Source organism: Haliaeetus albicilla, chromosome 19, assembly GCF_947461875.1.
Source record: "Haliaeetus albicilla chromosome 19, bHalAlb1.1, whole genome shotgun sequence".
NCBI classification, from domain to species: Eukaryota; Metazoa; Chordata; class Aves; order Accipitriformes; family Accipitridae; genus Haliaeetus; species Haliaeetus albicilla.
Genome location: NC_091501.1, coordinates 21,525,991 through 21,540,867, shown reverse-complemented (window position 1 = coordinate 21,540,867; position 14,877 = coordinate 21,525,991). Strand labels below are relative to the sequence as shown.

The following is a 14,877-nucleotide window of genomic DNA, read 5'->3' as shown; positions in this document are numbered from 1 at the left end:
ACTTCAGAGGTACTCCCCTTCCAGCCCTGTAGGTCACTTCATCACCTCCTCTGCCCGCAGCACTCACCCTAATTCCAACAGAATCGAAGTTCAACTTGGAAGTGTTCATGACAAACTGTGCCCTGCCCTCTTCATTTGTTGTATAGTTGGTTTCCTGACCTCCTTGTAAAGAAATCTTCACAACTTCATTGGCGATTGGAGCACCAGACCCATCCACTAGCTTCACCTGGAGGAGCAAAACCAGTATAGTATAGAAGGAGAGGAATGCCTGTCACCTGAACAGACTGATAGACCACCAAGCTAAGGATGTTGGGCTCATGTCAGACAAGGAAGCCTCCACTGCTCTTTACATGTGCATCACCTATCTCTTTCAGAGAGAGCTGCAAACTTTCTGAATCTTATTTCTTTGGCCCTTTCTTATCTCCACCTCTGGGTCAGAGGTGTGCTCGTGGAGATTGACATGCACTCACACCCCTTAGGCCTCCTTTTAAACAGGTGACTGGAAAAGCAGAATTTTACTTGACCAGAGAAGCAGAACCACAAGGACAGAGGGGTAAGCAGAATGAGGGCTGTGCTCTCGGCTGCTGTTCCCCAGTTTGAGAGCCTGCAGAGGAGAGGAGGCCCACAGGGATTAGCAGCACTGAGGTCCAGCATCTTTGCAGAGGGGGGACATGTATCTGTCCAGGAGGTTCAGTAGCATGATTATTTGGCACTCATGGCATTCCATTCTCATGATTTCCCTACCTGCCCAAAGTAGGGGATTCCGGGTTTGTAGTGAGAGTCTGAATGCTCGAAGGTGATTTTGCTAATGGTGGTTGTGATCTCAGAGAAGCTTGTTCCAGTCAACTCCACTCCTGCAAGAAGAAACATGAAGAATTAATTTGCTTCTACCTGACTAGAATTACTTTTACCCCAGGCCAACCCTCCTTTGCTGGACAAGCAATTTTGTTGATGCTCCTGGCCTCCAGGTAGGAAAACTTTAGGATTTCAGAAAAGCAAGAGTCTGCTTTTCTCCCTCATTCCTACTTGGCAGGCCACTCTGCTGGTCTCTCCTGAGCTTATTACATGGCTCTTTGATCCAGATGGTTCATACCTGTCTCCTCCTCTTTAATCTTAGCCTCCACATGGAGCTTATTCTCATACCCACTTCTCTTGAGCTGGAATAACTTGGTCTTTACCGTTTCAGAAATGCAGCCATAGTTGTCTGTCTGTTGGAGGAAAACAAACAAGACCTTTATAGTCTCATTTATATAATGCTTATTCAACTTAATGAATCCATCACTGTGCGTTGCTCTGAACTGGAAGAGAAGCCCATAACCTCACAGATCATTCTCTCTGTTGTTTTTATCAAAACTGGAAAAGCACATAAGTAACTTGGCAAGGAGCATTTTGAAGTACTTGCAGCAACATCAGAGCAAAGAGTTTGCAACCTAGAAGAGTTTTGTGTATGTGTGTGTGAAGTTTGAAATTGCAAGCACTTGATACAGAACCATAGGGAATTATTCAAGCGTATGCCACACAGGAAATGTTTGCCTGGCATCAGGCACGTTAGAATATAGCTGCTGACTTGAAATGCACAGTGATACATAAACCAAAGCCTAGGTATGTGTAGAAAGAAGATGACAGCTGGAAAAGTATTTCCAAAGCTTGCCACTTCACTTCAGCATCTTCATGTACAAGGCAGGTCTCCACAGAAAAGGGAGGAGATGCCTGGAACAGAGGTTAGCACTGCAGTGTTCATATTTTCTTTTAACATGGATAAGAACAGCAGTGGCAGAGGCAATTGTGGGGATCATACTGTAGCAGACCCCAAGGACCATACAAATGTCTTCTGCTTGCTTTCTTGTCCTGGCATATTTCCACAATTGCTATTACTCCAGCTCCTGTCAATTAAGCTAGCCCTGTTGCACCTGTCCATGGTCCAAACATCATTCAGTTTTGCTCTTGTAGACTTGTCAGTCTGAAGAGTGAAAAAAGTGATTTTTTTTTTTTCTTCTGTCTGTCTTAACCACTGCCACTAAACCCATATTCCTTTCCTTCTTGCTCAAACTGCATCACCCCTCCCCTGGTTTCTGCTCCTTTCCTGATTCTGACACTAACTTCTGATCCCACACACTGTCTCTAGTGTAAGCCAACCCCAACTCTTCCCTCATGACTCATGCCTTTTCTATCTTACTTCTCTCTTATACTCTCTACACTCCATCTGACCTCTTTCTGTTTCTTCCATCTCTTCCTTCTCCATCAGCTTCTTGACTTTACACACATCTTTCCTACTGCACAGACTTTCCCCCTATTTTTACCTTTCACATTTCATCTTGCACCCAATCTTCTCTCCTTCTTCAGGCTTCCTTAAAATACATTGAGCCTCTCCCTTCTTCACACTATGCTCGTACATACACAGGCCAAACCTGTGCCTACAGGGCATGCTCAATAAACCACACTTTTTCCTATCACTCTACCCACAAGAGTAATTGTGACCCACCTGTCCAGAGAACTCATCACACACTGCTCTAGCCTCTTCGCCATAGCAGGCAGTGGCTGCGTGTTCAAACTTTCGGCAGACACGGAAGCTCACGAAGCCAGGAACAGGCTTCCCAAATGTGTATCTACCAGTGGGGAGGATTGAAAGAAAAACAGAGCCATTAGGAATGTAAGAGGCATGGAGAAAAATGACTAGCTCACCTGCCACTACTCTTCCCTAGAGCTGCCTCCAAGATACAGCAGGGTCATCACAGGGAATAAAAAGCAGAAAGAAATTCAGTAACATTTTAGGATCAAGCATGGCAACAGGGGCAGGAGCACTGAATCTTATAGTCCTGATTGCATCCCTGGGAATAACATACAAGTCTTCAGAATTCATTTACCCTAATGCTGATTTAGTTGAGAGTACTCCTCATCTTGGAGAACATGTTGCAAGTATCTACCCCACCGCCCAATTCTAATGGAACTGGTTTGTGTGTGTATGTCCACTGGGTCTTTTGGCTCATTCTTCAGCCCGAGCTGTGGCTGTCCCTGCAGGATGCATGGAACATTGCTGTGCAGAATCGAATGAGGTGGCCCAAAGGAAAGAGGGCAGCTGCATCACTTATGGTTTCCTCTCGGCAATGACAAGAAAAAGCCACAGTTAAAACACCATTCCCAGGTAAACTAAACTGAAGACCTCTTCCCTAGCACTGTAGCTGGTCTGAAATCCTCTGTGACTCAAAAAAATATGCAAAAAAACCCCTTCCAAAAAAACAGAAGAACAATATGTTTCTACATGTTACATACAAAGTGCCCCAAGCAATATTGTTGCCTTTTGTCTAATGGTAGATGTAGTCTGTTTGGTCCTGGGACCCCAAAATGATTGAGAAATATAATGAAGTATCATATCTCAGTCTCCCAACTGGACTTGCAGGAGCAGCTGAAGACAGACCTGAAACCAAGAAGGACTTGAAAGAATGGCACTCACAGACCACAAACTGTCACCTTCAGCTTCTCATCAAGAATGGTGATCACCTTGGGCATTTTCACTGTTACTTCGAATTTTGGCAGCACTGCAGCAAAACCAAAGCAAAACAGTGTATGTGGTGGGGAATAACATAAGAATGAGACATGAAGGCTGCTCAAAGACTATTCTTACAAATGACCTGAAACCCTTTTACACCTAAATGGTCAGATTTTAGAGGCTTCTGTCACCTGCACATCCCACTGAAGTCAGTGAAAACCACAGGCACTCAGCCAACAACTGTGCCAGGTAAGACGAGATTATTACACCAGCTATTAAAATACAGCAGCTTCTTAGATAACACATGGGATATCAGTCCCACAGCAGTAGGATACAGTAAAATAGAGAGTTAACTCAATACAGGTCTCCCACAAACATGCAGAACTGGGACTGCAGCCTGGTCTCTGCATTTCCAAAGCATGTAGACCTCACCAATTTGCAAAATAGGAAGACCCCATAGCTTCCCCGGTGACTTAGCAGAGGGTGACATCACATCCAAACCCAGCTGCAGGAGGGGAAGTGGTCGGTGACTGTCTTGGGAGAGCTAGGAGGGATTCAGGGCATAGGAACAGTCTTGCAATTGAAAAAAGTCAAAGGACTTCCAGACTCATCTTTCAGGACTCATCTCTGCTGCATGAGCCAGATCATGTCAGACCATATAACAAGGGCTACAGCTGGCTTGCTGGGGTGGGAACCTATGTTGGTTGCGACCTTGTGCTGGTGTGTATTGGGATACCATTTTCTAGCCAAGCAGATGGAACTGGCATAGTGGTGAGAGCACCAGAGAGAGGTTAAGGCACTAAGGCGTCATGCGAGCTGCAGGCTTAGCTTGTGGGGGAGGAAGGGCAAGGTCTGAATTTACAGACGGCCCCAGCCTACACCAAAAGGTCTTTGGGCCTTAGGCAAGGGAGAGCCAGACCCATAGCATGACACTTGACAGTAGCCAACTGGAGATGAGGCTGTGGCCTTAAATTCACCTCTGAAAGGAGGTGAGGCTTGTGGTTGCCAGCACAGACTAATCCAAGCACATTGCTGCCCTGATGGGAGCATTGCTGAGAGGGGCAGTCAGAAGAGCTGCACTGCATGGCCTGGGGCTTAGGGAGGAGTGGAGATGGGTGGCTCAAGTCCTTCAGTCTTCACTCCTCAGAAAGGGATGATGCTTGGGAGGGAGAGGACACAGAGCTGTTTTTCCAGCCGTGTGGGACATCCTGGTCAGATCTACCACCCTGTTCAATTAAGCTTTCATGCCTCACAGAACTAGCTGTTAGGATCTTGAAACTGCAGCGACAGTTACCATATTCCTCCACAGAGAAAGGATGCCGAATTGTCTTCCCAGAGGCCTTCTGTGCCACCACTGTGTAGGTCCCTTGCATAGGTTCGGAGGTGAGGTTGAAGAACAGCTGGATTAACCCCTTCTCTAACTCTACTTTTGTCCACTGGTACACACGGTTTTTCTTTGGGTCCTACAGAGAATGTGACCACAAGGAGATTGTGAGAACAGTGGGACCCTGCAACAAGAGCTAAAAATCAAAAGCAGTGAGGGGAAGCCCAGCCCCAGTGTTTCAGAAGGCTGCAGGACAGGAGTGGGGGGCACTAGCAGGGTTGTGTGGGGAGCCCAGGGCTGGACAACAGAAGGAGCTGTAACCTTGGCCCAGAGTACATGGTTGCCACCATATGAGTTAAAGCTCTGTATATTCAAATTAATGTAATGGACCTGCTTAATACATAAAATAGACAAGAATCATCTTGAGGCAACTGGTAGTTATTCTGCCCAGGGTGAGGTGCAATAGATGTGAACATGAATTGAATGCTTGTACATACCTCCATATACACCAGCGGAAACTAGAAAAAGAAGAAAGGAAACAGCATATTTAGACAGAGTGCAAGCAACACGCTCAAATGACCAGGGCTATGACCATGTTTCAGGGAACAAGCTGAGCACCCAATGGGATAAGGAAAAAAGTTCCTGGTACGGAGCAACAGAGTATTTTGAGGTACATCAAGGGGGAGGGCAATCCTTTGTCTCAGGCAGAAAAGTCAGCTGAAATCACTAACTCTGGATGATCTGCAATACTAATAAGAGCAGGTGCACTCTGTGATAATGGTAGATTTGCCCACTGCTGAGGTGCTTACACCAGCATGGTTCATTTGCAGTTTGTCAAACTTTTCCAAGAATGCAGAAGGCAGCCTTATGCAGAAATTTGAAGCACAGACCCTGTTAACAAGACCTGAGGTAAGACAGGAATTGCACAACTACCTCAGTGTACTGAGAGCTCTCCCCAAAAGACACTTCTTTCCTCCCTTTCCCCACACAGATGACTTAAGGCCAAGTAACTAGTGAAAAGGAAGCATCATACTTACCACTTCATTCAGGGGACGGAAGTCTGTATCCAGAGAAACAATTCTGAACAGGACTGATGGAGAAAGGCAGACAGTGAGGTTCCACAGTGCAGTCACCAACCAGAAAACATCAGTTGCAAAAACAAATGGTACAACAGAGAACGGAGCTGTTCTCTTCTAAAGAAATTCCATTCACTAGAAAGCTAAGTCATGCTAGAAGCTTACCCATGTAAGAAATTACATGAATAAGAGGATGTTAAGAGCAAATCCATGGCAGTCTGAACACCTTACTGATCATGGGCATCAGAATCTCATTAATCAGGACCAAAGTTAAATCTAAGTTGCCTTTGTTTACTTTGCAAGGGTATATTTTTACATGGGAATTCACATGGGTCTTCTAATTTTGTTATAACTAGACTGACTTCTTAGGAAGGATGAATACAAGCAAATTATTTCAGCACTTGGCTGCAAGTTTGTGTTGGCTCTGGATGGATAGAGAATTCAGTGTCTCTTTTAGGACATTCATTTCTGTCCAGGCCAAATTTAGGAGATCAATGACCCAGAAGAAATAAATGGCTTATATAGTTCTCTCTGTCTTCACTGAGCAAAATCAGCTGCAGCTTTAAAAGCTATTTTGTGACACAGTCTGAATTTTGGCCCTGTTCTCTGTAGGACAAATATCCAGTCTTTCTCTGATTCTAATGTGGACCCTAACTGCACGGACCACAACAATAGAGCCCCCAGTGACAGAGGGAGTGTGTGCAGGTGCTCCAGATGATAGATGCATGTATCTAAGTTTCCCCAAATTGTTCCTAAATGGAGCATTAAAAACATAAGCCTCAGCCACGAGATTGCAGTTCTGACCCCCACTGAAAGCAGTCAACATCTGGCCGGCACAGTTTTAGTATCCAGAGAAAACAACAGTTTTAGTATGAATTTTTTCTTCAAAAGCAAATCTCCACCCCTTCCCAAGTACCTGTCTGTCCAGGCTTGTAGATGGGTTTGTCTGTCTGGACGAAGACCAAGCTCTCAGAATTCTTGACCAGCACCGACTTGCGGCTCCTGAACTGCAGTGTTGCCCCCTTCACTGTCACAGTGATAAATGTGACTGGTGACGGGCTATTTGATTTTGGAAGCTGGAGAGTAAGAAAGCAACTATGTTATGGACCACCTTTAAACGCTTCCAGAACTGAACTGGCCTTTAGGAAATAAGAGAGTTAATATAATCCTGATGGACCCAACACAGAGGTGAGGAGAACTATAATCAGGAACAAGAGACCGGTCTTCACTTGCCCTATATTCCTACTGCTGTCCAAGTATTGTGCAGCAAAGGCACTCCCACCTCTGCCACCCAATTTCAAGAAATTCTTACTGCCCTGACCAAAACTTTTCTGTTCTTTTCCTTTTGACATTCACAGGGGCAATGGAATAATTCCCCTTCTCTTTCAGATAATGTCCCTAGTCCTTGCAGAACATTTCCTTTTCCAAACCAGACACACCAGATCTCTCTCCAAGTGACAAAACTCAGTCTTCAGCCTATATCTGACAAAGCCAGACACGGATGCCAACCTGTTCCGTGTCCTGAAGGCCCGTTCTTCAGCCTTCAGGCCAAAGACGTAATCTGTGCTCTGAGCCAGATGACCAACTTCCCTAGCTGCCCACAATTTGCTATAGTCTCTGGGGCTATCAACTACATTAAGGTACAAATTTCCTGCCTCACTCTCTTTTTGAGTCACAGGCAATCACAGCTCTATGGTCTTACATTAATTCAGTGTACCATATCCACAAGTCAAAAAGTATCTGAGGTTCAAAAGCTCTACCCCAATTTGAAGGCACTCAAGTGACAATCTGTGGCTGTTGAAGGATGATGTGAAGAGCCATTTGAAGAAGCTGTTCACCAAACAGCCATCAGGAGCATCAATACTAAAATCACTTCTTTCTCCTGGCCTCTTGTCCTTCTGTCCTAGAGAGGGGCTGGCTTTCCAGGGTTCAGCGTTTCCCATTCAGATAGCACACTAAGGAGATCTCAGCAGTGAAAGGGTGTTGAGGATGGACGTGAACATACCTTTGGCCAAGAGGGATGTGAATACCTACACAGTGTTACTCTGGCATTACAGTGCCCTTACAGTTTATCCCTGGCACAAGGGATCAGCCCACAAGGATGAGATACTCACCGAGAAAGGGATGCAGGTGAACACGTCGTTCTCCGATACCACATCATCAATCAAGCTCCTGTTTTCACCTTGATACTCGAGTGTGGCACTCAGCGTCACAGACTCATTCAGGTGGGTCAGTTGAACACAGACTTTCTCAGGAGAATCGGTGTGTATCAGAAAGGGCAGTAGCACCATATACTGCCTAGGAAGAGGGGAGAAGGACAGGTCAGAGGAACAGGTAACAGGAGCTGTACAGAAAGAACAAATAAACCAATCTGATGACTACAGCCTTCACTGCACAGGGGGAGAGGTGCATTTTCTAGGAGTGTAACAAGATTTCCAGCATGTCTGTAACAGCAGGGGAAAGCAGAGAGGCCAGTCTCAGAAGTAAAATAACCACAGGAAATCCTCAGTGCGGATGTCTGGAAGGGATATGTTTTTCCAGGTTCTGGCACAACAGCAGTGCTTCCTCCTGGGACCCTGAATAATGCCAGTGGGGACAAGTCAATTAATTGTCACCTTTGCTGGACACTGTTAGTGGGATTCAGGAGCTGCACAAGTGCCGGTACCTAGTGAATAAACGCCACTGACCACACGCTGCCAACCGTCTGTAGCACTAACTCTCATTCCTCGCAGAGACCCAAAACTGCCACAGCGTGGTGCCACATCTTCAGCAAAAACACTGGAGAAAATTTCAGGTTTTCAGGGAAGCAAGCCCCTCTTGTCTCAGCCGGAGCAGGGGGTCCCTGCTCAACCCTACGCAACCTCCCTCCCAGGGGAGCAACATGCCGGTGGTGTCCCGGTGCCCAGCACTGCATCTGGGAATCAAACCTGACCCCTCTAATGGCAACAGGGCTTCCTTTTGGGTGGGCGAGGACTGGCCTCTGACAAGCATCCCCAGAGCAGCGAGCATCTGGGAGAAGAGCCCTCGACACCTCAGCAGTAAGGTAGGGCATTCGCTTTAGCGGTATGGGCGGCTCTCACACCTTGACGTCCATCAGTTGGTCTACGGGGAGAAAGCTCTGGCCCCTCAGGTCCCAGCCCTGCTGTCTGCATTTGACGAAAGCGCTGCAGCACAGCCTTGCTTTGCTGCGGAGGAAAAGACATTGCCAAAAAGCCAAAGGAGAAAGCCTCTGGGATGTCAGGACCCCTCGTGCGCTGCTCCTGCCATACAAGTACGACGCACATGCACAAAACACGCACTCCCTTCACATACAAACAGGGCAAAAGGGGGTGAAGAAAGGATGCAGCACAATATACCCTCACAGACCTTAACAGTCACAGTCTAACAGTGCCATCTAACCTTGGGTGAGAAGGGAATTTTCATTCCATTGGCTGAGCTGAAAAATGTGAGTTAAAAAATAAAGCCATTTCTGGTTATGCCAGATCTGTTATTTGTTCCTTTTTTTCCCATTATCAATCAAAAAACCACTCCCATCCCCTGGGCATTTCAGCCTGGGAGTAGGGTAGCCAACCCAAAATGAAATTTTTCACTGTCTTTTCAAAAAAGCCTATCTCTTAAGGAAAACTGAATGTGTAAACAGTTATAAAAAGTTGCCTTTCAAAAGAACCAATTCTGTGCAGAAAATTTTGTTGAAATCCTGTCAATTCACTGAAGCAGCAAAAGGTATTCTCATAGACCTCTCCCTCTTTTTTCTTTTTTTTTTTTTCCTGAAGTTTTACTGATATCTCAGTTTCACAGACTGTTTTGGGTCCCCCTGAAGCACTACAGCTGCTGTTTGTAGAAGATGCTTTACCCAGCCCTGGTAAAATAAAGCCCTGGTCTTTATTCCTGAGTAAAAGAAAGTAGGCAAAAGATGAGAGACGAAGCGACAGACAGAAATACGACCCAGGTCTCCTGCCTGCCCAGAGACCCCCCTGCGCAGCTTACGGCTCTGTGGCAGGCGAGCTGTGTCCAGGAAGGAAGAAGAGGAGCAGGAGGAAGACGCTGGGTTTGATGAGCAGCCCGTCCTTCCCCATGGTGCGGAGCAGGGCAGCAGGTCGTGGTGAGTCCAGCAGACACCCAGCCTGGTCCGGTGCTGCTCGTACTCCCCCTCTGCTCTGTGAGCCAAGCCTTTATACTCTCTTCTGCAAACAGCCTAGGGGCTGGAGGAGATAAGGGCTGGAGGCCAGGGCCCATCTGGAAATGGGGAGAGGCGGTGCGGAGGAGCTGAACTAGCAGCTCTGAGTCCGGGCAGAAGGCCAGGCGCTGGGGGGGAGAGGGAGGGGAGGGTGCCCAGCAGGCTGGAGCCGTCTCTTTTTTTTGTGGCAGGGCAGCAGGCAACGGAAGAGGAAAGGTAGTGGCTAAAGAAAAGGAGGGCTAACAGCGGAGGGTAAGGGGAAGGCCTCCGTTTCTGGCAGGGGTCCCTGTACGGAGCTGGCCGCGGCGCTGGTCACGGCGGCGGCTGGAGGAGCAGGAGCGGTCTGGTTTCCTTCAAACTAGGGGCAGGAGATTGAGCTGGCATTTGGGAAACCAGAGCGGGCAAGCCTCACCCCCACTTACAGGCGGGATCTGAAAACAGGGAATGCAAACTCTGAAAACGTTCCCCCTTCACCCACCCTGCGCCCCCATGGTCTCCATTCCCTGTCCCACCAGGGCTAATGCCAGGAAAAGGGGCCAGAGAGTGCCTGGACAATCAAGTCATCTAAGATAATCTGGCCTTCACCCTGACAGAAAGAGGGACAGTGACATGATGGGAAGCTGCCAAAAGTTCAACCCATTAACAGCGTGTAACACATTAACCAGTTCCCCAGAGCAGCAGCTGCCCTCACACAACAGAACAGACACGGCCTCGGTCTCGCTTTCCCTGTACTGGTTTTAGTTCCAGGTCAAGTTATTGGCACATCTAGATCCAGTTATTGCTGTTTGATGGAGTCCTTACTGGTTTTGTTATGTGAAAATCCATGTAATGCACTGTGATGGGCGATGTTGCATCACGGAGGGAAATTTCTTTTTGACCATTGTCTTTACCATAGTTGCCTTGGTCTGCAGCAGGAGGATCAATAGCTCTGGTAATTATTACCTTTGCAAGTGGCAGTAGAATACCTGTCTTTCTTATAGTCCTAACCCGAACTCCAAAGAAAGGAGATCTATGTTAGAGGATGTAAAGCATAATTTTTGGATTAAAAAGGGTGCAGGATGAAATGATTATCTGTCTGTCCTTCCCCTCTCCCACTATCATCACCAGAAGTTTTGTAAGCTCAGGAACTTCAGAGTTAAGAAATCCAAGTGCCGTGAGATAACAAACCTTCATTGCAGACCTCATTCTGCCCTGCAGTGACCTGCATGGGAAAGCGAGAGGCTGGGAGTGCATGTCCAATTTCCTTGGGGACTGCACAAAAGACAGCCCAGGTTTGTGCTCTGCCTTCTCCATCTGATGCCTAATGGTTGCTCTGCCTGCCCAAAATAAATGTAACCCAGGAAGATCTGCCTCATCCGCAGAGAAGAGGATTTGTGTGGGGGGTGGTCAAAGCCTTTTTGAAGATGACACTTTACATCGGTTTGAACAGGTTGGGAGCTGGACTGATTGAACACAAACCTTACAGGGAAGAACTGCACACAGCAGAGGAAGGTAGGGCTACCCTTTCTGACAAATAGCCAACCAGTTCACACCGCTCACAAGCCAGCTCCCAATCATTAGGACCTTGGTCAAAAATGTGCTGTGTAGCCAAAAACTGAAGAGAAATGTTTTCAGTCAATTGAAGGGGGCAAGATTTTAAAAGCTTGAGAATCCCAGGAGGTACCAATGAACATGCACAGATACCGAACTGACTTCTAAAATCTGCCCTCAAGCTGCTTGGCCTCCACTCCATTCCCAATAGCAACTTGGGCCCCAGCAGACTAATTTCAAGGGTCTCTGCACGGCCCATGTGATTCAGCTCGTAGGTGGTGGCGCAGACAAGGCAGTGGCAATGAGTTTTCCCTCTCTCTCCTGCCATTTCCACCTGCTGTGAGTAGAGCTGAGAAGGCCAACAGGCTTTCTAGATCATTTTGGCTAGATTTTAAGTGGTTAACTCTAAGCTCCGCAGGAAAACTCCTGCAAGGTATCAGCCTATCCATGAGGAGAGTGTGTTTCAGTATTATCTTTCCTGGATTTCTCTCAGTGAATCTGAATTCCTGTCATTTGGCATAGCTCAAAGGGACAGGTGCCCCAGTTGTGCAAAAAGAGCATTAAGCATCCTGTATCTGAATGAAGAATCCCACTGCATTCATTGACAGCATCACAGAAGTGCCGGTTAGAAGGGAGCTCTAGAATTTATCTAGTCCATCCTTTCACTTAAAGCAGGACTGCTGCCAACGCTGTCAGCTGTGACTTTGTCAAGTCAAATCTTGAAAACTTCCAAACTTGCACTAATTTCTGGTGAAGGCATTTTTCCTCATGTCCAGTTGGAACTCCGCAACCTGCAGTTGCAGCCATTGCCCCATGTTGTATCTTCTGCTCCTACCAAGAAAGGTCATGTTCCAACATCCTTACAACTGCCTTTCAAGTATTTGTAGGCAGTTATTTAATCACCCCAACCTCCTCTTGGTCAGACTAAACAAGCCCAGCTCCCCCTGTCACTCCCTACGGGTAAGGGCTCCATACTCTGATGAGTTTGGTAGTCCTCCCTTGGACCCTCTCCAGTTTCTCCATGTTCCTCTTGAACTGGGGGTCAGCAGACCAAACGCTGTCTAAGTGCAGCCTCAGAAATGCCATAGAGAATGAGGATTGTAACTTACCTTGATCTGCAAGCCATGCTCCTCCAGTATTCATTCATCGCTGCTTACAAGAGTTCATCCAAAAAGAACTTCCAAGAAACTTAGTGTATATCGATCAGCTGTATCAACATGCTCTAGACAGAAGATTAAAAGCTCTGCCAAAGAGATTTGTTCCACTGCTTTTCATGGAAATGAATATATTTGCTTCAAATCCCTTTAGTATTGTAAAAATTTGAACGCACAGAGGTGCCATGTGCACTGTTGAAAGTAAAATTTGCAGCTGAAAATCCTTTCCCTTTGAAGAATGGTCAACTTTCGAGGCAACCTAATGTATTTATTTATTTTACATTTCCTGAGTATCTCTTTGGGATGAGACTGAGAGGCCATGTTTGAAGAGCTAAAAGGTAAAATAGTCTAGTATGCACTGCACTGTAAAATCCTAGGGGAGGCAAAGATGTTGCGCTATTCACGAGGTAAACTAGGCAAGCTCGGAGACGTGCTCACCTCACCTACACACATCACGATAACATGAGAAGCTGTTTCTTCACTGGGGTTCTCTGGTAAAGTAACTGCTAGGTTTCCTTCTGTAGCTGCTACCACTACTTTGACAAAACAGGCAAAGTCTCCAGCATTATTTCTGTAGGGCCTGGCAACTTCCTAGGAGTCAGGGACAGCATCGTCTCTTGATGGTTGAATGGACTCTGGCACAGACAAAATGACTCACCCAAAGTAACCCAGACAATCTGAGATGAAATCTCAAAGTTTTTAGCTCCTAGTAGACTGCTTAAAATATGGTGGGTTTTTTCACAGTTTCCCCAGGTCTGACTGTTGCAGGCATGGTTATTGAAAATCAGACCTACCCTTGCTGGGAACATTCCCATCTTAAGCCCCTCAGCTCAGTGAACTCCATATGAGTTTCAGCAGACATCCACTTAGTTGAGTATGCTAAGAGCTGTGTTTTCGTCTTCATCTGCCCCGATACCTTCATGTGTTACATCCTCTATGAATGTCAAGCCCCACATACCAGTGATATGCAGTTGAAGGCATTCTGTAAATGGCAGTGTGAGGAATCTGCTGTTGCGTTGCAACTGGATTGCTCAAAACTGCATTAAGCTGCTTCTTTCAACCAGGTGATGCAAGGAAAATTTCAATTATTTGAAAATAAAATTGCTGGGGGGAATCAGCAGTTTTATTTTTGGAAACAAGAGCCTGGCTCTGTCCTCTTTGTGCCCTCCCTTCAGGTGCATTATATAAATATATATTATATATAAATTAATAAGGTCTCCCCTCAGCATTCTCTTCTCTAGAATAAACCGTCCCAGCTGTCTCAGCCTCTCCTCATAGGAGAGATGCTCCCGTCCTTTCATCATCTTTGTGGCCCTTCATTGGACTCTCCAGTATGTCCATGTCTCTTTCGTACTGAGGAGCCCAGAACTGGACCCAGCACTCCAGGTGTGGCCTCCCCAGTGCTGAGTAGAGGGGAAGGATCACGTCCCTCGACCTGCTGGCACTACTCTGTCTAATGCAGCCCAGAATACCATCCACCTCCTTTGCAGCAAGGGCACATCGCTGGCTCATGTTCAACTTGGTGCCCACCAGGACCCTCAGGACCTTTTCTGCAAAGCTTCTTTCCAGCTGGGTCACCCCCAGCAGGTACTGGTGCATGGGGCTGTTCCTCCCCAGCTGCAGGTCTTTGACCTTCTTCTTGTTGAACTTCACCAGGTTCCCGTCAGCCCGTTTCTCCAGCCTGCCTTTCCCAGAACAAACACATGCCCCAGAACATCTACCACTAAGCTGCTGCTTGCCAAGGCTTGTGACTGGCTATTTGGGAAATCCCTACAGGAACACTCATGTGCACTGTGCCATGTACTGTATTGGTTTTATGTGGCAAGGTTTTGGTAGCAGGGAGGAGTTACAGGGGTGGCTTCAGTGAGAAGCCGCTGGAAACTTCCCCTGTGTCCGACAGAGCCGATGCCAGCCGGCTCCAAGACGGACCCGGGGCCAACCAAGGCTGAGCCAATCGGCGATAGTGGTAACACCTCTGTGATAACATTTTTAAGAAGGAAAAAGAAGTTGCGGGAGACACAGAAACGGCGGCTAGAAAGAGCAGTGAGAACATGTAGAGAAACAACCCTGCGGACACCAAGGTCAGTGAATAAGGAGGGGGAGGAGGTGCTCCAGGTGCCAGAGCAGAG

The 14,877-nt window shown here is 47.0% G+C and overlaps 1 protein-coding gene across 1 annotated transcript in view; it reads right to left on the bottom strand.

Annotated features, from left to right (window-relative positions):
• Nucleotides 1–10,138, bottom strand: part of A2M (alpha-2-macroglobulin) — a 31,254-nt gene extending 21,116 nt beyond the window's left edge. The window contains 13 exon segments of the mRNA XM_069806738.1: nt 68–226; nt 745–854; nt 1,094–1,208; nt 2,483–2,606; nt 3,452–3,536; nt 4,782–4,950; nt 5,309–5,329; nt 5,849–5,901; nt 6,804–6,963; nt 8,002–8,185; nt 9,875–9,969; nt 9,972–10,063; nt 10,066–10,138. Of these exon segments, the coding sequence (XP_069662839.1) occupies nt 68–226; nt 745–854; nt 1,094–1,208; nt 2,483–2,606; nt 3,452–3,536; nt 4,782–4,950; nt 5,309–5,329; nt 5,849–5,901; nt 6,804–6,963; nt 8,002–8,185; nt 9,875–9,969; nt 9,972–10,063; nt 10,066–10,123 (1,425 nt within the window). The 5' untranslated portion in view covers nt 10,124–10,138.
• Nucleotides 10,139–14,877: the final 4,739 nt, after the last annotated feature.